Source organism: Camarhynchus parvulus, chromosome 3 (genome assembly GCF_901933205.1).
Source record: "Camarhynchus parvulus chromosome 3, STF_HiC, whole genome shotgun sequence".
Lineage (NCBI taxonomy): Eukaryota > Metazoa > Chordata > Aves > Passeriformes > Thraupidae > Camarhynchus > Camarhynchus parvulus.
This window is the reverse complement of record NC_044573.1, coordinates 87,194,087-87,220,664: the sequence shown is the minus strand read 5'-3', so window position 1 is coordinate 87,220,664 and position 26,578 is coordinate 87,194,087. Positions and strand designations below refer to the sequence as shown.

The window sequence follows — 26,578 nt, the reverse complement described above, 5'->3', positions numbered from 1 at the left end:
ACAAAATTAAAACTAATCACATTTGAAATAAAGTTAATTAATCAAATGCTATTATAACAAGGCAATACATGTGCTATTCATGGTAACAGCTGAATAAGAAACAGCAGTCCATTATTTTGTGCTCACCAGGACTAGATTGTCACAAAGATTTAACAAAGACAACTCACTGGTAGTAAAGAGAAGCTTAAATCTAGCCAAACAACTCAGCTATAGAGAGAAATCCAGAGCTTAGAGCCACAAGGTGGGATCCAGGCTGGTGTTCAGGGACCATGGCTCCCAATACAGTGCAAGGGGACAATTAGGCACTTTGTGTCTTGCCTAGGTACAATGAATAGGAAACACAGATGGTGAGATGGGTCACAGCTTCTCTCTTGAGAAGCAGGCACTGCAGCCCCAAGCAAGTGACTTTCTCCACTGGGCATTCAGACCAAAAAAATGTTTTCTAAAGTTATTGTATTCAAAGTCATAAACCCCACTCATATCTTTTAGGAGCATATTGGAGGAGAAATTGAAAACATTTTCAGCAACAACATTTTGGAGTCAAAGCATTATTCCAGAGAATCATTTTAGTTCATGGGGGGTTGTAATCCTGATCTCTTCCTACCCTTGAAGTGCTCCACCATCAAACTACAGGCAGCTTTGCTGTGACTGCTGCTTCAGGTACTTGGTACCTGGGAGCCAGGTATACAAAACTGCCACATATGTGCTCTTTATCAGGTCTCTAAAATGTTTCTGAGTGGATTTTTTTTATTTCTTCCGGGTGAGTTGAGATCAGAAAGGGTGGGCTTCAAAGATTGCCATTGTTGATACAGCATTTATACCAGTTTCATGTGCATCTAAAAATGTATGAAATGTACAGCTCAGGACAGATCTGTGAATCTACACAAATAAGAGAGAGCACAGATTTACCATTTTTACCCCTTTTTTCAGCTTTTGAAAGGCTAAAAATAATAAATATAAAAATATTTTGTATGCTTAACTACAAAATTTCATAATTTATAGTAGTTTTTCTAATATATATTTTATTATCGCATATGTACAACAGGCTGGCTTTCAGGAATAGCCTTAAAAAGCACAAGCAACAGAGTAGTTCATCTGTGACTTTTATAATGGGCCATAAATGTTTCAGAAGAATGGTCTGGCGAGGGACTTCTTGACTCATGTTTTATTTTGCAGGCTCTGAAAACAAAGAATGTGCATGTATTTAACAATAAACTACACAGCTTTTGGTTTGAACTTTGGCTTAATTGAAATTAGTGGCAAATTTCTCCTCTTTTTATGATGAACACTGTGGTATAAAATAATCCCCTTCATTGTTATTTATGCATTGTTCTTTCTTCCATTTTCTGTATTCTTTAAATCTGAATTTTCTTTATATGCTGATATTTCTGTAACTGCAAACCTAAAGAGAAAGCCTCTGTTCCCATATATCCTTGACTTGCCTTTTGCATTTTTCTACAATTCCTCTTTGATCTGCCTCAGAACTTAATAATGAAATTTGACTCAATATACCTCCCACTATATATAGCTCATGCTACATCATGTTCTGTTACCTATCATCTGACAGTGTAATTCTTGAAATCTGGCCATTTAATTTGGTCCAAGAAAATGTATCATTTAAGAAAAGGCCATGTTCATTTAACTAAGTGAATGCACATTTCTGTTTTCTTACCAAGCATTGGTGTGTGGGCAGTTTCTCATACAGAGGGAGGGAGGGAGGGAGGGAAGGAGAGAAGGGGGAAAAGGATGGCAGGGATGGTGGGTGTTGTTTACAGACTCCTATGAGCAAAAATGGCATTTGGCAAGAATATTAGCTACAATAGCAGCATTCACGATTTGGTTTCAAAATATGTTATAATGCTGAATATTCTCATTTCCTTTTTGCATTACCCCTGCCTGCTATGGGGCTAGGAACGTAGTCTCACAGAATTTTTGAATTCAGATTTCACCTTCCCCTGCCATGGGACAGGAAATGAAACCTCCCAAAGCCTGGGATCTCTGCATGAATGGAGGGCATTGTAGATACATCTCGTATTTCACTCTTCCCTGCTGACACCCGCAATGTCAGTTCTTTCCATCACTGGGACATGCTGGACTGTTTTTAAAGACAATCACAATGCCCACCTTTTAACTAAGTCAAAACATTTTATTTTCTGTTTTTTCAATTTCCTAGAACCAGTGATTAATATCTCTATCAAATTACCTGATCTTTAGGAGAGTCAACAAGACTATTCCTAGGATGAGAGCTATGCAGGAGGAGTAAGCAATAATGTAGACAGTTTCACCTAAAAATAAAAACAGAAAACAGAAATGAAAAATTTGCGCTTTTAGTAATAAGAATCAGATTTGAGATCTGTATTGGAAATCATACATATGTGAGCCAAATTAGCTATCAATTTTGACAAAAGTAATTAAAAGGAGGGAAAAGACCTAGATGTATGCCAGTGGTAGGAATAATTCTACCTTTGCCATTTGATCCAATGCAATTTTCAGACTTTGAGTAAGTACGAGCTCCAATAGCACTTCATTTGTATAGCATTACCTTTCACTCTGCTGCAGGGGAACAGCTTGTTACTATGACTTTTATTTTGGAATATTCTCCCTTTTGATTTTAAAATGTTAATGTTATTCTGTGTATCAGAGCAGAATTGGCTCTTACTTATCAATTAGACTTATTTTTCTTTTTCACATATTACTGTAATTACAGTGTGGAGCAATGCTCCACCTAGAACCAAATTAACATCAAATGGGATCTAACCCTGTTTTTCTGGGCCCCATTCCCATGGAGTTTCCTTTTTCTGTTAGGCTTCTCACCAAGAAGTCACTTTGGTGGCTTATGTGCTAAAAATTCCAACTGTTGGAAAACTGGGAGCTGTTACAAATTTTATTTTCCAAACGTGGGGTAACTCTTTTTTTCCCTGATGTAATGAATCCATTGGTTTTGATCAAATATGCAAAGGAAACATTTCAGTTGGGAGTGTCATATAAGCCCTGGACACAGGATGGAGAGGTGGGACAAGTGGCCACAAATGCAGAGCCACAAGCATAAAACATGAGACCTTCCTGTGACTTTCCTGTTGGCTTTGTACACTCAGGTAAGTTTTGTTTATAGAGGAATTCAAACACAGAGGGCCCTAGCTGCTCCAGAGCTTCTCTGTTCTACATAGCCAGTGAAACATTCACTAAGGAAGGGATGGATCCCTGGACTCAGCGCTGAGCCACCTCTATGGGCTGTGAGAAGGCCCTATTCTGGTCTCTGAATAAGTTATCAGTTATTATATGCTCCATGTGCTATGTATATGCACACACAAACCTGAAATGAGGCATTTCTGTGTGCACTGCATACATGCAACAGGTGTAGTGTATCATACAATACATGCACTGATGGTATGGATGCTGCAGCAGCCCTGGCAGGAGAGGGTGAATATGTTTTCCACAGCAAGGAAAACAAGGAGCTGAGCAGGGTGTTGGACCTGCCTGGCTTTCATTGTAGGACTGTGCTCACTTTTTCTCAGAAAACTACCCCAAGTTCAAGTCTTCCAATGTAAGAAAATGAAAGCAGTGATCAAACCACAATTTGCACAAATGGAGTGAACATTTCATTTAATCCAGGAACCTACTGGAAGATACTTAATATGGTGAATTTTTGAAGAAAGAGGTCTATCTGAGGTCTAAGAGATGGACTCCTAATAACATGTATTAAAAACTACACCAGCAGTTGGCCTAGCTCTGAAGTTACAGCATTTCTTTGAAATGATGGGTTTTAGTAAAAGAGTAATTTGTAGGCATTTTTTCCAGTTTCTGAGTCTTAACTGTACATGCAGCTATTTTTGAAAACTTTCGACAAGTGTAGGAGCAGTTGTGGGTGCAACAGTTTCTTACTTTTTTGAAGTGGAAAGTAACTTTCACACATATTTTAGGCAAATGGAAACTTTTAAAGTATGTCACCACAAAAATTATTATATCTAACATTATATATTGTACAGTCATGGATGCTTAAAAATGGGCTAACAAATTTTCAACAGAACATTGTGATCTTTTTCTTATAAAATTTGTAAAAGGTGCTTCATTTCAATCAAACAAAACACTGAAGTGACCAACTGAATTTTTTTCTATTTTTTTGACAAAATCTGAAAAAATGCTATATTTTTGATGAATTGCTGGTAAAAGAGATGTTGATTCAGCTCTATCAGGAACAAAGAGGGATTTTGGTGAATCTTACTCTGTTGTGGATCTACCTGCTTAGGTATGGCTAGTGCATATTCATCGAACAGATTAATCCCAGCCTCTGCTCAGAGGTTTCTTGGCTACCTGCAGCTTGTCACAGGCTTTTTTCTACATTTATAAAACTGTCAGACTGACAGTGTTTGATACCTTACACATTAAAGTCACTGGAGCTGAACTAATCTCAGTTCCCACAGCAGCTGGTATACTTACAGATAAACCCTGCCAATTACTTGTTTATCGAAACACTCTACTCCTTGGTAGGAAATATATGATAACACTACAATTTAAGATGAAATTTCAACAATTTTCGATCAAGTCCAATTTTATTGTATCTCACAAGAACAGGGTAAGTGTTCTGTATTTCTAGTTTCCTCTTCCATAAATAACCCACAATTTAGCCTATAAGCTCCATGGTGATGAAAATAAATCCTTATCTTCCCACATGAATCACTTTTCAAACCAAAGTGCAGGAAGCAATCTTTTAAATTATTTGGATCTGTAAAGTCATTGATATCATTTACATAGGATAAAGCCAAAGCCAGACTGAAGATGCATAATTAGGTAGACATATTAGAAGTTTAGAGAAATCTTATTTGATTTATAACTTTTTGACATTGTTTTCAAAATGAGATCAAATTCAAGCTTACGGGAAAAGTCTCATTAACTTTTATATGGTTCTGACTCTGCCCACATCACATTTTGTTAAGAGAGTTGTATCAGCCCAAAGATGACTCTGTTGGCCTGTTCCCCCCTGAGAATGTGAACGTGTTTAAATCCAGTCCAGATTTTTACAAAATCCTGGCATCACACTTTTTACACCAAACCTGGAATAATAATTTTTCAACTTCCATGGTTCTATTTATTTACAAATATATTTGAATATAGGTATATATGCTTAGATTTATTACTTATTGTGAAAGACTCCTTCTATTAAAGCAATTTTATCCAATGGGATGATTTGCAATGCTGCTGAATAAAATAGAGAAATCGAACTGTTTTTTTAAACAGTAAGCTATATTTTTAAGTATAAACCTAAAAAAAGCTGAAGGCATGCTGAGTTTCTTCTGAGCATGTTCATCTGTAGATGGCCATTCATTTCATCTGGTTAAAGAGTTCCTTGTATCTTTCAGTGACAAACTAAGTAAAGGATTCTTCTGAGGTTTTAATGTAGAGACATCAGCAGACTTTATCTCATATTTTTTGAGCAGAAAATAGCCAAGAAGCAAATGCCTTCAAAAGTCTTCACACGCGTGAAAGGCCATACTTGACAACTTAACTGTTTTGCCTCTGTGCCCTGAATTCTTTTTGGGATTTGATTTCATTAAAGATAAATATTTTGTAAAGATGATAATTCCCTTTGCAGCCTGAGTAATGTACATTTATTAGCATTTGAATCTAGGACACTGAGTTAGATTTTTGGCAGTGGGATTTATGAAACAATTTGCAGTATGGTTTTTACCATCAGGCAGATATCCTGAATCAAATTCTTCTTCTTGACCTGACTTCCTATGAGACTTTCATGGCTTAAAGTTCCCATCTCATGTACATGACAGCTACAATAGAAAGAATATTTTATTGTATGGTTTAGGCTGGTCAGCATTCTTTTTCTTTTTCTAAAGCTATCCAAAATTCTGTTAAGACTTCAAGGAATGGTTTTTGGAAAGTATTCAGACTTCAATGTGAACGGAATTAACTGGGTGCAGGCTGCTTCTTGCAAATATTTATCTGAATTTCTAAGTGAAATGTAAAATGCATTTTACCCACTGAAAGTGTCTGCAGTTAGAACTAGTCACAGGGGTGCAATATCTCACATTTTGCATTTTCTCACTTAGTGCAGCATTTCTTGTATTATGGCTTGCATTATTTAACCTCTAGAGTCTCGTTCCAATGAGGGATTCAGACTCCCTCTGCAATTGGCAAGGAGAAGTCAATACTTTCAGCAAATGCAGTCCAAAAAGATTGGACTACTCTTCCTTTGAGGGTCCCTGACTTTCTTTGGCTACACAGAACACTTGGATGACATGCATGATTCTTAAGGAACTTTAATGCTAACAGCCAAATGCTTAATTATGCATACACAGGTCTCAGGAATCCCATTTCCTTAATCCATTTTTATATCCTTTTTATCCCCTATCCAGGTTGCCCACTTCAGCAATAGTTGAAGGATGGAGAGTTAGAAGTCACTTCATTTTCTACTGCATGCAGATATTGAATTATTTTTTTCACAGTCAGAAGTGTTCTGTAGGAACAGTTCTGGGAACTAATTTGTAGTATTAGCCTGGAGAATTGTAATCTGCCCTGCACAAGGTAGAGCAGGTCATTCTCATTAGAGGTGATATTTGTGCATTAAGCTCTTTATAGTTCTCACTCTGTAATTGGGCCCCTCAAAAGGAAATATAAAATAATATTATTTCAGCAATGAAAACATTTGTATATTAATTCAATATCCTTTAGCTTTATGTTGCTTAATTTCTTAATGTAAATGCATGGAAAGAAAAGCAGCGGCTCTAATAAAAGAAATAAAAGAAATAAAAGTTGCAGCTCTTCAGCCCAAGTGGTGCTGTGTGCCCTCCTGTTGTGTAAGAAGGTAGAGTCTGATGGAGTGTAACACAAGCTCCTTCTCAGACCACTTACTGTGGCTTCTAATTTTGTTGCTGTAACTACTACAGAAAGTCAAGAGAGATAGAAGTAGGTGTGACATCAAAGATAATAATTTGTGTTACACATTATGGCTACTACTCTCTAATGACTGTACAGAGAGTCAGGCTCTGGCAGGCTTAATAGCTTAATTTTCCCCAATTATAATACAGTGATTGTGGGACATCTATTTCAAAACCATTTGTCAGGGTAATTGATTCAGTCTGATTAACTTTATTTTGTGGATATATAAGCTAAGCCAAACAGGTAGGGAGATTTCCAGACCAAATGAAGGAGCAACAGGTCGAGCTCACTTGCCTGAACCCACCCAAGGAGAGCAGTGCTGTGGAAATCATGGAGTGACTTGCCCAAACTCACCATTAATTGCAGAAGAATGGAGCTGTGCTCCAGAAATCTTTTCCCCTGGCATTTCTGTATTTACCCAGTGAAAACCCTTCTTCTGAATAGAAATTTTACCTGGATATTGGAAAGAAAATATCCATTTAAAATATTACTTTAAAATAATAATATAAGTGAATATTGTTTGATATTTTGCTAACTGCCACATAATTTAAAAAGGGAGCTATTTAAAAATACTGTTTACTGATATTTGATTAACAAATTGAATGAGTGCATAATAGTTCTTCCTGTTCCACCTCAGTTTTTCTTATGGATGACAAGCATGCTTTGAAAATATTCTCTGCCACAAAAGAGCTTAAATTTTCTTTTCACATAAACTGTTTTAAAAATAGGCCCACCAAAAGAATTGGGTTCACCAAACCAATACAGAAGTGGTGAGAAAGGGGTAGCAGTCTGAAGTAATTTCCACAAGGCAGAGTTTATTCTCCAGCTGCGTTGTTAGACTTCAACAGACTTTTTCAGGAAGTCCTGTCCTGTCAGTGGGCATAATTTTATTAATATATCTGAAAATACATCTCTTTGGTTGAAATGAAAAATAGGAGGTTTACTTAAGTATTATAGTTTACAGAGTAGAAGGCTAAACCATACAATCTGCTCACTCACATGAACAGCAAGATGAGAAATTTTTGCAATATAATAAAGGCACACATTGGCAGCCTGGAACACTGTCCAAATAACAGTGGACTAAACCTACCTGTTATTTTGGTTTTTTTCTGTGAGATTCAAAAGTACAACCCAGACTTAAAGTATTTTGGAAATGTAAATTTTTTCTTTCCCTCACTGACATTTTTTCTTATTCCTGCAGAGACACAGATCTTACATTGGCAATGATCCACGCTGTGCTTCTGCTTCACACAGCAGCAGTCAGCCACAATTCTTGCCTTTTACTGAGTCCGCAGTCCTTTCACTGTGAGCGCGGCCTTGAGAACAAGCGCTTGGAGCAAAGGCAGTGCCATGCAAGGGTAGGAAGGTGAGATGGTGTAAACACCACTCGTGGATCTGTTCACACCAGTTCTGGAGGCAAAGATCCCCTTCTCAAACCCTGGGTATTTGCTATCCAGAAATGTTTCCGAGTTACAGATCGTTGCCATTGTAAGAGTGAAAGTCAGCCAAAGATCACCCGCAGGCCAGAGGAATAATTCAGCACATGGGTTGGGTGGGCACTGTACAGTAATCACTCCACATCTCTGTGCTGCCACGCAGAGAATGGCATTAAAAATATGGTTTATAATAAAACCTATAATCATCACCATCATCAGTTTAGCTGCGTCACAACTAGACATCTAGGGAAAAGCAAAAAAAAGCAAAAATAACAATAAGCTGGAAGTGGTCTGTAGAGTAGGTACTGATCCACCAAAGGCTCTGGATCCCTAAATTCTCTTTTGTTTAATTGCCAGGAAATTGTTGCACAATACAAGAAAAGTAAGTTTCCATTCTTCAGTCCCAATTAGGTTAGGGAAGTTTCAATCACAAAAAACCTCTAGCCATTTTATCTTGAGACTGCTTCAGGGAATGGCAAAAGCTCGTCAGCAATTATTTGATTATTCAGACATGAGGATCATTTTTTTGCTTTATAGGTTAAGAAATAACTTACATGATGATGTGCTCACTCATTTGGACTGTTAAATTCAGCCCTAAAGCAAGCAAGTAAATAATATTCATCAGCAAAATCAGTTCTAGAAGTCTCAAGTCTAAGTGTGTTACATTATCACTTTTCCAGGGGAGTTACAAGATTTTACAAGATTTACAAGTTGTTACAAGGTTTTTAATATTTTCTCAGAGTCTGGATTTGAGTAATGATTAACTAAACTAAGAGCAATGTTTCAGCAACTTGATTTTAATTTTTGGGTAGCCTTTGAGTGACATGAAAAAAAAAAGACACCCTTATCAGTGGTACTATTTTGGTTTCTAGAACTAAAAGTGTAGCTACTTCATTCAATGAAATGCATGCGTACAATCCATATATGTTTTCAAAACACTGTCCATCAGGTAAAACTATGAAAGAACCATTTCTTTTCATTGAGATCTTTAGGTATCATTACCTCTCCCAAGTTAGTTTAAGAATATACATAATTTTGGAGTATACATGAAGAAGATAGCTGGCACAGGGCATGATGCACCAGTGAGTAACATATCCTAAGAGGATTTATATTGCAAAATAGTTGGGGTGATAAGTCAGAGATTTGAGAAGAGAATACTTTGGTCTTTTATCTGGTTGATGGACGAGACGTCCGCATGCAGCTGGAGCACTGCAGAGGCTGCAGATGAACCTCCAGGTTCAGTTTATACTGCAGGACACCAGGAACCACCCCATGATAGAGAACCACTCTGTGATGTGACCCAGGACACAATAAGTGGGGACAAAGAAGAGCTCTGCTTTGAAGGCACTTTGCAGATTCATGCTGAAATATTAATATTTGCTCCCATATTGCGTATTTATTGCATTAACAATTCTCTAAACCAAAGGCTTGGCAAAGACATGTATATTTGACAAAAATATTTACCTAATTAGGTACATGAAAGTCATTACTGGATCTGAGAAAGTACCTATATTTCATCTCAATTACGCCCAGTGTTTTTACTGAAGACCAAATCCTAAAGCCTCCTTTAAATAATTGAAGCTATTTTCTGCAGAATGAATTCTGTTGCTAAATATGTGTTTACTAAGGTTTACTAATATTCAGACTTCAAGAAGAAAAGGAAAAAAACCCAAATGCTACTTTGTATTATTTGTAAAAACAGTGTACCGAGGTACAACATTAAGCCAGGAACAGGATGACTTTGAACTTTTCTAATCTGCATATTAATATAGACTCTAGAAATTATTTCTTTATTTCAGAAAATTCAGGTAATGAAACATGTAATCAATTTCATTGGTTAACTACTATTATTATTTTTCCCAATACCAGAGGAAGAAAACTCTATGTTCAATTTTTGTTTTGATTTGTGTTTTTAAAAACCCAGAGCTACAGATCTTGCTGAAACCAGTGGTAGCAAAGATTTGATGTAAATTAGGATCTTAATTCTCTTTAAAACTAAACTTTATTCCGTAAAGTTGTGTTACTCACGTAAGTCCCTGAAGCAGGATTTGCTGTGCAGCATGTGGTGGAAGAGCTCACACAAAGGCAGCTCCAAGGGAGGCACATTTTGGCAGGTGCACTCTGTGATCAGCATCGTGCCCCAGCTGCTGACATAGGCTGCTTTGCAATCTGTGGTGGCAGAACAGGGCACGTCATCCTTGAGCAAAGTTTCTAGACAAGCTTCATCATTATAACATTTTTTTGTTACATGTCTCCAACACTTTGACCGAAAAGTTGTGTATTTTTTCCTGGTAGGGAAAAGAAAAAAAAAAAAGAAAAACAAAAGAAGTGCACAATGACACTTTAACAAACATGATTTCATAAAAAGACATTTCATGAACATCACTAAAGGAATGTATTTCCATGGTACCATTTAAGCCTTAAAAATTGCAATATTCACTGATAGCTGACATAAATTCTGCTCAGATTTTGAGAAAAAGCAACTGCACTTCTACCCAGCACCTGCTTCCCAGAGTCCAGAAAACACAATGTGAATTCCAACACTCTCAGATACTCAGAGAAGAAATGTGAATACAGGAATTAGACCAGTCATCCCAATGAAACCACACCATGTGCTGTTCTAGTGGATCCGTTTTCGAGCAGTGTGAAGGAAGAATAAACATTCAACTTATTTAGCATTAAATAATCTACATCCAATGTCAACCCCTTGCCCCCCGAAGTGCTAACACAATATAAAATGTCAAAGGCTCAGGAAAAAGCACAGTGAACTTAAAGATAAATTGATAGTAGAGATAAATTACACGAAGAATTAACTTGTTACCCAGTTCAGTAATCTCAAATTATTTCCATTTATTTGTTGTTGGGATGGAATAAAATTGGCCTTTAATGCACTCTATATGACAATAGAAAATATCCATTATAAATTAACTAAAAAATATGTAGATAATTGTTAAAAACAAATCTATCATATTAAATTTTAGGGGATGATAAAGGTAAAGTCTAGTATAGAGTACCTTAAGCTATTAAAATATTCTTCCTTAATCATATATGTTATTATATGTTATAACATATAATAACATATATGTTATATGTGTTATTAATTTGCTGTTGAGATTGTGTAGCCACAAGCAGCTCACATGGAAAAGCATGGACTGTTATAATACTGGCTAGAAAATTTTTGTAAATATTTTTATTACACAAGCAAAGATCTCAAAGCAGATGCCACCTCTGTTCCAATGAAATTATTTTCATTCACCTCCTGATTTATGGATGTGACTAGCCATAATTCACAGACTAATTTTGCTAATTATATGCATTTATTGTCAGTGCCAGGAAACATTAATGTTCCTGAAATGATGGGGAATTCAGCCATAATGACATTACATGTCTATACATGTACAGACATACATTTATAGCCCTTTGGCTGTTCTCACTGACATCAATCTGAATAATCTGCACAAAACCAAAATCATCTCTTGGCCTCTTGGTTTATTGACTGAAGGTTCACTTGAGCACAGCTTTGAGGTAAAATTCAACTCTAATCCACAAGGTGACCACACTGAAAAACAAAGTGGGCCAATTGACTGTCCTTAAAAGGAGGCAATTAGGTTGAAATACAAATATGGGTAATCCTGTTGCATGTTTGAAAAATATAAAATGAAATGTTGAAAAGGCATTATCCTTCATGAGTTTGGTGGTCTGTGCACATTTCAGGCCAGATTTTTGAAAGCTTTTTGGAGTATCTTTTGAGATGAAGAGAATAAGGTATAAGATTTTTGAACAGGCCAAGCTGGTTGCATGGCCTGTTGTGTACAAAGGGTCAGACTCTGCCTTGGAAAGGTAATTACGTTTACCAAACAAACTTTGTCTGGTCTGCTGCACAACTTGGGCAAACTGCTGGAGGGCAAAGGTGCAGACAGGCAGGTGTTATCTGAAGAAAGGGGTAATGAAAATACACAGTGGCATAGTTTGTCCAGCAGAAATGGTGTTAAGTACCATGATACAGGCAGAAGAGAAGCCCACATTAGATTTCAAACCTTTCTGAAAATTAATCATTTCAGTTTACTTGTGGGATTACTTCTGGAATTACCACAGTTGATCCAAACATCTGTGACCATGTCAAACACAGCAGGTACACTGCAGAAAATAATTTTGTTATGGCTGGGATATATAGAGTATAATAAAAATGGTTTGACAAAACCATTATTAAAAAGAACCTTAGTGGGCAAAGTACTTCCACTCACCTGCATAATTCATTCTCTTCACACATCTGGACTGCATTCAAACATGATGGGGGTGGAATTACAGTATCTGCACAGGGCTTGCCATGGAGAAGTTCCTTGGCTCTGTGGCAGGATTCATCATGCTGGATGCAGTCACAAAAAATCATCATTTGGGCAACTTCAAAAGGCATGTTTCCATAGAAGAACCTTATGGCTGCTTGACATCCTTCCACGTTGCACTTCTTATTTACTGAGCAAACTTTCAGGTACAGGGACAGCTGTTTGTTACACACTTCATCTTCAACACACTCCCTGTTCACATCCAAACAGCTCCTGTTTGTTGTGTGCGCTAAAACCAATAACAGTTTTTAAAATAAAATCTCAAGAAAATTTTTCTTAAGTGACGACTGGTGGGTGTCCTGTCTACATAATTCCAGTAAATCAAGCTTGATTCCCAAAACTCTGATCCAGCTCTTCCTCCTCTCTTGCTTATTTTTAGCCTATTGAGTAACTTCGTACTTCTTTCTTGCACTGCTTGCACTGCTCACAAGCAACTCTCCTGAAACAGCTGAAATCTCCAGTGTGCAATCTTATGCTAGGCTAAGTAATCAGTAATGAAGAAGAGAATATAAATGGCATTTTTGTGCTTTTAACATCAGTTTAGATACTTCGAGACTGAAATAAACTTTCTGAAGATATCTAGAAAATTCTAGACCCTAAAATGCTTGTGGGATAAGATTTGCCTCTGTAAGTTTGACAGAATCATGATTGTTACCTGATTTACATTTATATGACTTGATTCTTACCTGTTACATTTTTGGGTTCTTCTCTACCCAGTACCTTAACTAAAGATATGTTTGGCCTATTAACTCCTTGCTCATCCATTTCAATGAAAAGTATTAATTTTAATCTGAAGGTATGTTGTACACTGTCTGAAAATTGAGCTAAAATTATTTATTAGGATTCATAAGTAAATTTAGACTTACCTTGTTTGGAGAGAGCAGATAAACCCCATTGTAATTTTGTTTCCATACTAATATTGTCTAGAAAAAAAAGATACAGGTACAGGCATAAATTGTGAATAACACACATCTTAGCTTTTTAACTTTAAAGTATTGGCTGTCATGCTGGCATAGTGCCAGGAGTAAAAATAAACAAGAATAAAACAAATTAGTTTGACCAAATAGAACCCATTAACAAATTCTAAATTCACTATTACATATATTCATAAGTTTTGGAGTCAAAGCACAGTTTATCAAAGGCTGCTTCTAGCATTTTTTACATATTTAAAGATCCTGTGGACTCAGTAAAAGTTTTTAGAGCTTCTCAGTGCATTATAAAGTCAGATTTCTTGTAAATACATAAAAGCCAGGGGCCTTAATGTGTTTATCAATGGACCAGTTTTCAAGTTCAACTAACTGCTTGCCACGACCTAGAGTCAAGGCTAGCAGACAATTCTTGCTATTAGTAAATTATTTTTGTTGGTCTTATACTGCTTCTAGTTATAGTGAGAAACTGAAAATTATGGATTTAGATCAGGTTGTATCAAATCAACACATTGAAGAACAACAGTATTTGCACTCAGGCTATCATATTGTATCAGATTCTGAATTTATTTATAATAAACCTCCTAAAATCATCATATTTCCAATGTTGAATTGCAAATGGGCAAAAATCCCTTTTTGTAGGCTGGGGACACTACTGCTCTGTAGAAAGCATTAGGCTGCTGGAAGAGCACTAACTTGTGTCAGTGACCGGATTTTTCTCACCATCAACATCAGCATTATAGTCATCATCACTGCCATCATTGTCGCCAGCTCCCGAGGCTTGGCTCTCCTGCGAGTGTTGTAAACAAGGGTTGTTAAATATTCCCTTCCAGATTTTAATGCATCTCGTCTGACGCGGCTCTGGGCACGTGCACCTTCCCAGGGGCGTTGTCCTCAGCTCTTTCCAGGCCAGCAGACACCTGGCAGGCCGGGGGGAGCTGCAGGTGCCTGCAGGTGCCTGGCAGCCCCGCTGGAAGCTCCTGTGCGCGGCCGAGCAGCGCGGCTGCTCCCGGCAGCGCCGCCTCGCCACGACGCAGCTCCCCAAATCCTCAGGGCTCCTCTGCTCTCCGGGGCTCCTGGGGGGCCTGACACCCAGCTCAGGGTCTGACCTCGAGAGAGACGCCAAATAGTCTGCAGAAATAGGTACGAACAGAGTTATAAATCGAATGGATTGTGGATCATCATCACAGCGCAAAAACTCAGGAAAAGCGTGCTTGTCTGAATGCATTACATTGAGTGAAACAGCCGTAGTTTAATTCTGAGCTGTGTGTAAACACATAATAATTCCAGTCTTACAAACTAATGAATCTTCCTCATGTTTACTGTGTGCTGTTAGCTGTATAATACAGTCCACTCTAACAGTTCAGCTGCCAAACAGTAGTAAAAAATCCTCACTAAAATTACTGTATAAAGAGTTTAACTTTGCATAATTTTAACCACCTACAGCTTGGACATATCATGGATTATCATCTTAAGCAAATGCATCATTTTTAAAGAGAGAATGACAATTCCAGAAGATGGTTGATTCATTACCTAAAATAGTAATTTAAGATAGATAGGGAGAATTACTCCTGAAAGTGCCTAGCAACACCATATGCTGTCCCTTGTTGGTAAACTCAACACTAAGTCTATCCAAACTTGTTTCTATAGTGGTGAGAAATGTAATCTCAATTGGCAAAAAAATATAATATTATGTTATTTTGCTATAAGCAAAAGCAACTGTTCCAATGACATCAACATTAGGCTTCAGATATCCATCCTTCTTGTTTGAGGGAAGGAGTTTGGGGTAGATCAGGATGTTACTATTCCCTCTGCAATAAGGCCATATAGTCTAGTACAATATGAATGTCCAGTCTAGTACTATGATGAATGCTGTGTGATGCCAGTGGGGTGTGATGGATGAGCGCCAGGAATCACTGTGAAACTCACTTTGCAGGCTCTCATTCACTGGCTGATTTTATCTCTCTTGTATCAGCTTTGCTAATCACTGTGCCAGGAGACTTTGGACCAGAAACTGCAACTTCTTCATGTACTAAGCAATTCTCAATTACAGAGATAGACTTTCTGCACGGATAAGAGTTCTCAGAAAAATAAAAATAAATTGAGGGAAGCTTGGCCAATTGATTACAACAGAATTTTTATAAGATGCACTCTATATATGATATACAGCTTTATGCAGGTGGTGACTATGTTTCACACATCCAGTAACCTCTCCTAGATGTAGTGAAGGTCCTCCTGCAACACAATGTGGCACAACTGCACCCCTAGAGGTGCATCCCCATGCACTCATCCTCCCATTCAGAAGTTACTGAATGTGGCTATATACACAATGTAGATGCAGTGGCTCTCAAATTTCCCTGGGCATTGAGTAAGCCTCAACACATATTGTGTATTCACTCTTGCTTTCCAGTGGATTCAACAAGAATTTTAGAAGCCATTTGAATTTCTCACACGCATTTTATTGCTTTTGTTTGTGGCATTTCTTTCATATGCATGCTGGAGCATGAATATCACAGAAAAGACAAGACTAATTTTTGGGGGCATTTATCAGACTTGAGAACATGCAAAGAAAGTCGAGTCCACTTAAAATTGTGGTTAAAAGTTACTGGGTTTGGTGTTCATAATTACAACTTTATGTTCAGTTACCTTTGTTAATGCTGCATGCTTTCCCAAGCAAAGTTGTGATGCTACAGATATTGTCTGTAGTGCAGACACAGTTTCTAAATTCTGGGTATTCGTCAGCCAGGACCTGGATTATTCTATTACATCCAACACTGTCTTCTGCCTTGCATCTATTACCTAGAACTCACCATTAAAATTATAATTTCATTAATGCTTATGAATGCTTAAGGGATATGGTTACATGACACAATTCAATTGAAGAACAAAAATATGCTTTGCAAAGAGAAGACGGTTTGTCATCATTTACAAATTTTAAATAATATTCAAAGTAATATAATAAAGCTGTGGATACAATATTGACTTCTTTTATTTGATCCAATCCATTGCTAGAAAATCTGTTCTCATTTACAAAGTACATAAAACCTTAAACTCACACCTTTTATTTTAAGCAGGTCAGGTACTGAGACCAAACTGAAAAAGTGCCTAGTAGTGGAAGGGGCACAGCTTGAACTGAGAGACTTATCTTGGTCCTGTGTAGTAGAAATGAAGTGCCTGGTACAGGGACAGGAACACACAGTGCAGGCTAGAGGCACCACAGTGTGATGGAGTGAGAGACAGGACACAGAGGGCAGAGCCAGCCCCATGAGAATGGTGATGAGAACCCCAGGCTGAGGAGATGCTTGCTCTGGGTCAGATTCTCTCTCTCATGTGAGGATGGTGCAAGCCTACAAATGCCATTTGGATATGAAGGGTTTCCCTTGAACCCCTACCCCACAGAACAACTTCACTGCCTAAGTTTAAGAATGGCAACAAATTTAAAGTAGCCCAAGAATAATCTGATTTTTAGGATTTTTAGAATAAAAATGAGGGAGAAGTTAACATTAAAAAAAGAAATGGTGCAGAAACTTTAGTTTGCTGGCCCAGTTTCATGTCTGTTTGCATGTGTACTTGGACTCAATGGTAAAGACACTCACACAGGATGTCAGGTCATATTTTCCATATATGTGTGGTGAAAATAAAGAACATGTACTGGTTTGTGGTACAAAGGTAAATCAATCGACCATCTACTTTATGAGCTAAAAGCTTTTCAAAAATATCATTATTGTTATGATGATAGTGGGATTGTGTGTATCCTCAGCAAATCTGCGGATGGCACCAAGCTGTGTGGTGCACTTGGCACGTTGGAGGGAAGGGATGCCCCTGGAGGGACCCTGGCAGGCTTGAGAAGTGGGACAATGCAAACCTTATGATGTTCAATGAAGCAAAGTGCAAGGCCCTGCACTGGGTCATGGCAATCCCAGACACACCTGCAGGATGGGCAGAGAAGGGATTGAAAGCAGCCCTGCAGAACGAGACTTGGGTGCAAAGGCTGATGAAAAGCCCATCATGAACTGACAGTGAGTGCTCACTCAAAGCCAAGTGTGCCCTGGCTGCATCAAAAGCAGCGTGGCCAGCAGGTGGAAGGAGGTGATTCTACACCTCTACTCTGCTCCCATGAGACCCCACCTGGAGTGCTGCATCCAGCTCTGGTGTCCTCAGCATAGAAGGGCATGGAACTGTGGGAGCAAGTCCAGACAAGGGTCAGGAAGTTAATACAGCACTGGATATCTTCCCCTACAAGGACAGGCCGAGAAAGCTGGGCCTGGAGAAGAGAAAGTTGTGTGGAGACCTCACAACAACCTTCAGTATATGAAGGGGCCTAAGGGAAGACAGAGGGACTCTTTGTCAGGAACTGTAGTGACAGAACAAGGAGTAATGGGTACAAACTGAAAGAAGAGAAATTTAGGTTAGATTTTAGGAAGAAATTTTTTACTGTGAGGATGATGAGACATCAGAAGAGGTTTCCCAGGGAGGCTGTAAATGCCCCATCCCTGGCAATGGCCAAAGCCAGTTTGATAAGGCCTTGAGCAGCCTGGTCTAGTGGGAGGTGTCCCTGCCCATGGCAGGGGGGGCTGGGACTAGATGATCTCTAAGGTCCCTTCCAACCCTCACCATTTTATGATTCTATGATTTGTTATTGCTTAAGGAAGTTACACATTACTTAATAATGTTACAAGTGAAGCAATTTAATTTAATTAAGTTGTAGTTTGTGAAAACCACAGTCTACCTTGTCAAAACAGGTATGTGGATCCCCAAACCAGCACATTTCCTCTCTTTACCTCATAGATATTAAATGTCTCACAGTATGTAAGAGAAGCAGTATGTGGCTCACAAGATCCGGCCAGGTCACAGGGCAGCATGAGGGATGGTTTCTGTCTCCTGAGCACACAGGCTGATGTCTCTGCCCCGCAAATGGCGCTGCCTACTCCCTGCCTGGCTGCTCCCCACAGGTGTGGGGCAGCCAAGACTGCACTCAGTAAAACTGCAAGTGACAAGAAGTCCTGTGTCACCAGCACCACGGGCAAGCTTTGATGTGAGCCGGGCTTTAAAATCACTTACATGCTGTTAACACAAATAGCAGTGGAAGGCAGTGGAGGCAAAGCTCTGCAGGAGGAAACAGTGCATTTTGCCACTGCCTGAAGTGATGAGAATCAGCTATTCCTGACTTCACATCCCTGTCCTGATCCCCTTTTTTCTAACAGTCTCTGCATTGCCCTTTCTCCAGTTGCTGACTAGGGAGGGTTTGGGGGATATATCAAATAACACACTACTAGAGGGGAATGTCCCAGGCCAGCAAGAGCTGCAGGTCCCAGCCTCTGCTCCCACTCCACCTCTTCCATCAGCAAAGAAAGAGGTGGTGGTGGCTGGGGTTGCCTGTATCTCTCCAACCCCATCTTCAACTTTCCTTCTGCTTTTTCAGAAGAAGATCATGACCCCTGACCCTTAGCACTCACAGTTCCAGAAGTCAAGGAACTCAGGAGATTTATTGAAGGTCACAGATACAGGATACTTCCTGACCATAAAAATAGGATGGAAAGGATGCAGTGACATGGCCCATGAAGATGAGTGTGTGGATATTCTACTCTGTATTTTATCAACTAAGAAAGAGAGAATAAAAGAATTTCAGGAAAATATATTCCTGTAGAAAGAGAGCAATAAAGATCAGGAGGGACTGGTGTAAAAATTAGCTTGTTCATAAAATCTGTGACTGTCTTTTTCAAGGTCCAGATTACACTTCAAGGGTGAGGGTGAGTAGAACTAGAAGAATAAACCCCCAAACCCCAGTATATTTTGCACAGCACCCCAGCCTCACTCAGCTCACCTGTCTTCATGCCACTGACCAGCGGTGGCCAGGAGTTGGGGGCTGTGTTCAGTGGTCCCTGTGCTGTGATCTCACTGTGCTGAGTCAGCACCTGACAGCTGGGGCTGGGGAGAGGCTGTGGGGCTACCAACATGCAAAGGGCACAGACACAAGCAGGAAGCACATCAGATTTATGGGGCTCCCTTGCATGACTTCTTGAAAACTGTGTAGAAATAATCTGTTATCAGTATTGTTCTGTTTGTACATGGTATTGATTCAGTTGTGATGAACAGCAGAAAATATTTTATTACTGGTTTTCAATTATTGTTGCTTTACCAGGGATTAGTTCTAGGTAATATATTTTATCTTATACATATGCTTTGAAGGCATTTACAAAAAAAAAAATGCTCTCTCAACCTAATGTTTGGCAGCCATTATTCGTAATTTGATTTATTTATAGCTACATAATAAATGTAAACAGGACCACAGATAGAAGCATGACAGAGTAGAAGCTGACACTCCCAGGGTGATAATCTCTGCTTTTGCTTAATCAGCTCTTCAGCCATCTCAGTGGGAATTGAATTTGAAGACTACAGGGGAAAGTGTTAGGTTTTCCTCTCTAGCACTGGTGCGACCACAGTTTGGATAGATCTCCGGAGATCTTTCCAACCTCAATAAGTTTGCTATTCTAGGAAAAGTAGACTCATACAGATCTAATTCAAAATGTGATTCCTTAAAATGAAAGCAATCTGAGTTGTTCTTTTTCTTTTGAAAACCTTTCCTGTTTCCCATTCAGAACAATAAAGAAAATTTATACTTATGATTAAATCAGAGTTCAGAAATGTCTTTTTTTTACACTGAAATAAAGGAAAACAAACAAATAACCAATCCCACAAATACACCATAAAAACCCAAACCTAAAAGTTTTCATTCAGCAGTGCTGAAACTCTTTTGATCTTTTCAAAATGAAAAATCTTATTTCATCAAGATTTAATATTTCTCTCTTTTCTATCCTGACCTGGAAGCTGATTCATGGACATTTTCACACTCTGTTTTTTCTTTCCACCCCAATTTGGCCACAGAGGTGAAAGAAGGATTGGACCTTGAAGATTATAAACTGAGACTTTGGAAATGCTGTTGGAGTAGTGGGGAAGAAGTGATGGAAAATTTGACAGGAAAAGGAGTGATTGAGGCAGTAGTTTGGAGAGCGTTCCTAGACCTGCACTGAAGAGAAAAAGATGCAGGTCTTGTTAATGTACGCATTTAACTTTGAGGTTACAGTCTGATGGACTGAGTTATTGAACTTGTACCCCAAAGGAGTTTAATTATAATTTGTAGTTAGGTTTTGCACAAAGAAGCTAACAAAACAAATATTTACCCCCTTGTCTATTGCCTCCAAGTAACATGTTTGTGCTCAAAGGACATTTTCCATTCCTACAGCATGAAGTTTCTAGACTTGCACATGACAGGATAATGTTACTCTTACTAATGATGCTGCTGGTGGATTTTCTATCACTGTTTCTGTGGGCTGTCTGAGAGGTACCATCAGCTGTCTGACTGGATTTACATGCTCGGGACATCAAATACATGCAACAGATCAGACAGACAGAGGCATTCATTTAGGTAGCTCACACTAGAGGTGAATGTTTTATCTGTTTCTTACTCTAGTACAATAATCAAAAATTACTCTAAGTAACTACCACATTGTTTTGGATATTGTGTTAGATTATAGAACCATAGAATTGTTTAGATTGGAAGGGACCTTCAACCCCTCTACCATTGACAGGGATGTCTTCCACTAGAACAGGTTCCTCAAAGCCCCATCCAACCTGGCCTTGAACACTGCCAGGGAGGGGGCAGATCAACTCCTCCAAATCGAGTAAAACAAAGTTGGAACTTCTTCTCCAGTTGCACACAGGCTTTATTTACAGGATCCCACAAAAGCCTAATTTCTACTGAAATCAGACTTCTTGAGTTGATTCAGGCTCTGACTTTGTTTCTAGTGCAGAAATTTCATTTATCACTTTCTTGAAGAGACAGTGTGAGTGTTACTAAAAGTAGCATTGGCCATTGCAAAGGATTTCAGAAGCTGATTTTGTTCTGCCTTAATTTTTCTCCTTGAGATTTCACTGACTGCATTTAGTTATGACAGCAATATCGTAATAAACTATGAATATGCAATTGCATATAGCAATTCAAAATCAAGGTATGTACACCATACAGAATTACCTGAAATATTGCAGGCATCTTCAACTACATTCCAGACACCCTGACATCCATTTCCAGCATTAACACATTGCTCCCTCAAGTACAGACAGTCAGTAGTCTGGACAGTAGATACACATGTGAAGTAAATGAACAACACTGTAAAAACAGAATATAATGACTATTTAAAGCAGTAGATACTGTACTGACCCTTTTCCTTTAAACACAGATTTTAAAAATATAATTTACTATAGTTTTTCCTATAGATTCAAGTTTGTTATCAAATTACATTTTAGCAGAACAAAGTTTTCCGCCGTTTTGTAAGTGGAAAATTAAATTTAAATGTTCAAAGTTTCAGTGTCACATATTTTGCATTGGTTTTGCCCCAGTATTATAACAGTAACCATAGTTATATATGACACTGGTCCAGGGATATATAGAAATTGTTGCAGTTCTGAGCTCCATAATAAATTACAGAAGGGAAGACAGTATAAAATTCAGAATAAACAGTACTTTATTCATATGAAATCTCACCAAACTAAGCTGTTTAGGAACTCTTATGAATAGAGTGTGTGAAAGAGATTGACAACTACACAACTGTTAAATAATAAATATGATTTTTTTTAATAAATACAATACTCTTCATTCTCTTTATTTTTACTTCACTGTCGTGGGTTTACAGGAAGCAGGTTTTCTGGGAATGGAGTGGCCAGAGGCCAATAGGTGTTCAGATTCTAAATTGACACCAGGCTTGGCCACTGAGGGTGGATGCGCCTCTGAGAACACAGGGGTTAGAAGCAGAGCACTCCCTTGGGCTCTCTCTTTGATTTCCGGCCAGCAAAGAGGCAAGGCCTCCCCTGCCCGGCTTCGAGCTGGGCGGGGGAGGGAAACCTGTGGCCCGGCAGAGGTAGGCCTGACCCCTCAGGATGGAAGGGTGGTGGGGGCACCAGGAGGCGTTGGGCAGCCCCCCCCAGGAGAGACAGAGGGAGAGAGGCCCCGAGAAGATTTGGGCAGCCACCCCCGCCCCCCCTCAGCCAGAAGAGGAGAGAGAGAAAGCTGGTACGGGCCTGTGGCCTTGAAGTGATATCGGCTGTGGAGAAGGAGGGGGAAGGGGGGAGTGCAGCAGGGAAGGAGCCTGGCCGCGTGCAGAAGTTTGTTAACCCCTTTCTGGACAATGGAGACCTCACAGAGCATTTGGACCTTTCCCGGAGGGGAGATGGAGTGGATGATAAAGAGGAAATGAGCAAGTGAATGATAGTTGGAGCAGTGAGTGAGGCTGGGAGAGTAAAGATGAGGCCGGAAAGAGATGATGGAGTAGCTGGTTGCTGGACTCTTTTTGGTACAGCCATGGACAGAACCGTGCTTCCTCGCGACACAGAGGCTGCATGCAGGGGGGAGGCGATGGCTCAGAACTGAGAGGGTTCAGTTTTGGAGACCCCCCGGCCCCAGGGGGTAAACAAGTATGGGGGGGACAAGAGGTCCCGAGAGTGATGAGGAAACTGTGCTTTTTTTGGAACTGGTCAAAGCACCCTTAAAAGGATAACCCTTGAAGCAGCTCTGATCCATGCACAGTGGTGAGAGCACGGGGCATGCAAGGAAGAGGTCACCATGGCCCCAAGAAGGACTCCTCTCCTCTTGGTGGACTGAAATTGAGTATTTACAGGGTGATGGATGGAGAGTTGAAATTTGGAAGATGTATTGGAAATGTGGTGGGGGGAGGAGGAAATGTTTTTGTGGAGTTTTCATTTTCCAGGTGTGTGTGTGTGTGTGGGTTTTTTTTTTCCTTTTGTAGTTTAGTTAATAAACCTTTTTTTTTCTAAGCTAGAGGCCTGCTTTGCTTATTTCCTGGTCACATCTCACAGCAAACACCAGGGAAGTATATTTTCATGGGGCACTGGCATTGTGCCAGTGTCAAACCATGACATTCACAGATGCATCATTTCTTGAAAGCAATCCTCACATATATGTCTTCATCTGCTTTCCTGAGCGCATTGAGCCTGCTAATTACATAAAAAAGTTCTGGAGGTTTCAAGATAAAGAATTTTATAGCAGCACTGTCTGTGACTTATCAGTACAAAATTAAATTGCCTTGTTAAGAAAGGATAAATCAGCTGGAGTTTAGCTCTTTCATTAACATTCCCATGGTAAGGCAACCTCTAATTTGTAATCATGTGCCTTTATTTTCTATAAAATTAAGTTTCAATCACTGATTTCAGGCCTTATCAAACTACCTTCTGAACACCTGATGTGTTTTCTTTAGTTGTTGAAGAACACAGCATCTTTCTGACAAAATACCTTTTTTTACACCCCCTCCATGTTCAGGTAAATTCATGTGGAATTTGAGTGGTTTCCAGCATTGTTTAATCCCTTAAACATCATTTGCAAGAGGCACGAAATATTGTTTCAGGATTTGTTCAGATCCTAGCTGAAGAAATTAATATTTTTCAATTATACATTTTAGAATAAGAAATTATACATCAAATATCCCTCTTGATAACCTTAAAGAGCCATTACTGTTTAGAGGTGATGCCATTCCTTCTGGAAATTATTTACCAGCGATATAATAATGCTGCTGTAGGGAACACTTTTCGGACGCATGTCGATAAATATGAAGCAACATTTAATACATAATAATTGACAGGTGCAACAGCATCTAGTGTGCCTATGAGACAACAAAGAGGCCACATGTGCTTATTATAGCTGGTGCTAATCCTTCCTCAGTGGTGCATATTCCTGGCAGTTCTCAGATCCATGCAGGACTGGTGGTGATTTCCAGCCTCAAACCCTCCTAGGCTGTGTCTGTCCATCAGCCTTGAGGAAATATTGACAGAAACAGCTCCTGCCTCTTCACCTTGAGGAATGTGCAGCTGGCCCTATCCATAGGACAATTATGGCTTATTACAACAACATTTTAATTCTAGGACTGCCTCCAAAAGGTCTTTCTTATTTTGAAATTACTCACTATTTATTCAGATGATGGAAAAAGAAAGTTGCCAAATACCTTACAGGGCAAAATGACTGCATATATAAAACAATACAAAATTATAAACCCACAGATTTATTAAGAAAAGGTATTTTGCTGGATGACCATTTATCTATTTTTTAGGTTCTTACACAACAGAAAATTTACTCTACTGTCTAGGATTCAGAGCACAAAGGCTCTGTGCTTTCTTCCTCGTGTTCAGTTGTCAAGGACCAGTGGCTGGGACAGTCAAAACAGGACTGACTGCACAGCCTTCCTGCTACTTTTTAGGGAGTATTTCACACTGCTGCCCACTTTGAACCTACCTGGAAACTGGCCCCAAAATAGGAGGTGATTTTTTTTGCAAAATAAAGAGGTGAGTAGCATAATATATGATTTAAGGCACTACAGAAGAAAGGGCTTCTTTAGGTCTAATGACCTATTACGGATGGATCTTTGATTCCTCAGCAGTACAGAGGGGGTACACAGCCAGAAACCTACATGAAACAAACTGCTGTATATGACTTTAGAATCCAGGGCACTGTAGCTTATGCAATTTCTTAAACTGACAGATATTACTTTAGTTGCTCTCTTGAATTATTTACTCTAGTGTTCGGAATACTAAGTGATTCTGCATAGAAGAGTTGAGGGTATCTAAGAGTTAGTTTGCAGCTAAAACTTTTAGCGGGATCCATATTGACAAGAAGACACACATTTAAATTGCTACAGATGTCTGCATTTTTATGCAAAGGCCTATTGATTCTCTGGGTAGGTGTACTATTCTCTGTTTTCTGTAGAATTTGGTGGCTAAAGTTAAAAGGAGGCAGAAAAAGAAACATTTTAGCACCTTCATTTTTCAGATTGGGAACTGAGGAATAGAGGAATTACATTTCCCAACTCTGCAATCCTAAAATAATGTAAATAAGTAATAATGAATATTAGGAAACCAAGCTGTGGTTTCTATCCAACGGCAAGAGCAGTGGGATAACAAGCTCCGAAGTCAAAATGCCAAACTACAGCTGAAATAGTTTGAATATAGTTGAAAAGTGATAAAAGACAACTTTATTTTAACAAAACCTGGGGCAGAACTACCTACGGAGTATTTTTAACAGAGAAATATAAGTTTAGAGTAGTGGGGTGTTAAAGAGAGAAGAGCAAGTATACAGTATATAGTGAGGACAAAAGGAGAATAACAAAAATTAGCATACAGCATACTTGTCTCATCATATTCTTCTGTACCAAATCTTTCTGTACCAGCTTTGTTGATTTTGCCCTTTTCTCCACTCAAGCCCAAAGGCAGCGTCAGCAGCCCTGTGCATAGCCCTGGCAGCACCCAGCGCTCCCCGGCCAGCAGACAAGTGGCTGTTCACCCGGAGCAGGTGTCCCCGCCGCTCCCCTCCTTCCCTCCCGCCGCCCTGCCGCAGCCCTGCCGGGGAGCGCTCCCGGGGCTCCCCAGCCGTGGGGCCGAGCCAAGCCCCGGGCCCCGCGCCCGCCTGAGACCCGCGGGAGCAGGAGCCATCCGAGGGAGGGGGGGAGGGAAGGGGCGGCCGCAGCTGCCCGCCCGCCGCACTTACCGGGGCCGAGGAGCGCGGCCTCGGCCATGGCGCTGCCGCGGGTGCCGGAGCGGGGCCGCGGGTACCGAGTGCGTCCTCAGGTGCCGAGCGGGGCCGCCCCTTCAGCACCGGCCCGGGGACAGCGCCCGCCGGCCCCGCCCGCCGCTCCGGGCGCTCCGAGCGCGGCGCGGGCGGCGGCAGCGCTGAATCCCGCCCGGGCAGCACTGCCCCTGCAGCACTGCCCCTGCCTCTGCCCCTGCAGCACTGCCCCTGCAGCACTGCCCCTGCCTCTGCCCACCTCCTGCGGCCAGGGCACGGAATGAAGCTTCCCGCCTCCGGGAGCGGCCTCGGCTCCCACTGGCGCACACCCTCTGCGTACATTTCTTCTCTTGACACAAACGCTGAGCCGGACCACGTCCAGATGAGAAGCATGAGTTCTTCGGCATCTTCCACGAGATCTGG

General features: G+C 39.9%; 1 protein-coding gene across 1 annotated transcript; it reads right to left on the bottom strand.

Annotated features, from left to right (window-relative positions):
• Positions 1-1,091: 1,091 nt before the first annotated feature.
• GFRAL (GDNF family receptor alpha like) lies at positions 1,092-26,165 on the bottom strand. Its single transcript, XM_030944767.1, has 10 exons — positions 26,138-26,165; positions 21,626-21,760; positions 16,240-16,392; positions 14,290-14,724; positions 13,534-13,590; positions 12,569-12,896; positions 10,353-10,612; positions 7,243-7,341; positions 2,204-2,285; positions 1,092-1,179 (listed from the first exon to the last, which is right to left on the bottom strand). The coding sequence occupies exons 1-10, from the start codon at positions 26,163-26,165 to the stop codon at positions 1,092-1,094; spliced, it is 1,665 nt and encodes a 554-aa protein (XP_030800627.1).
• Between the last annotated feature and the right edge of the window lie 413 nt (positions 26,166-26,578).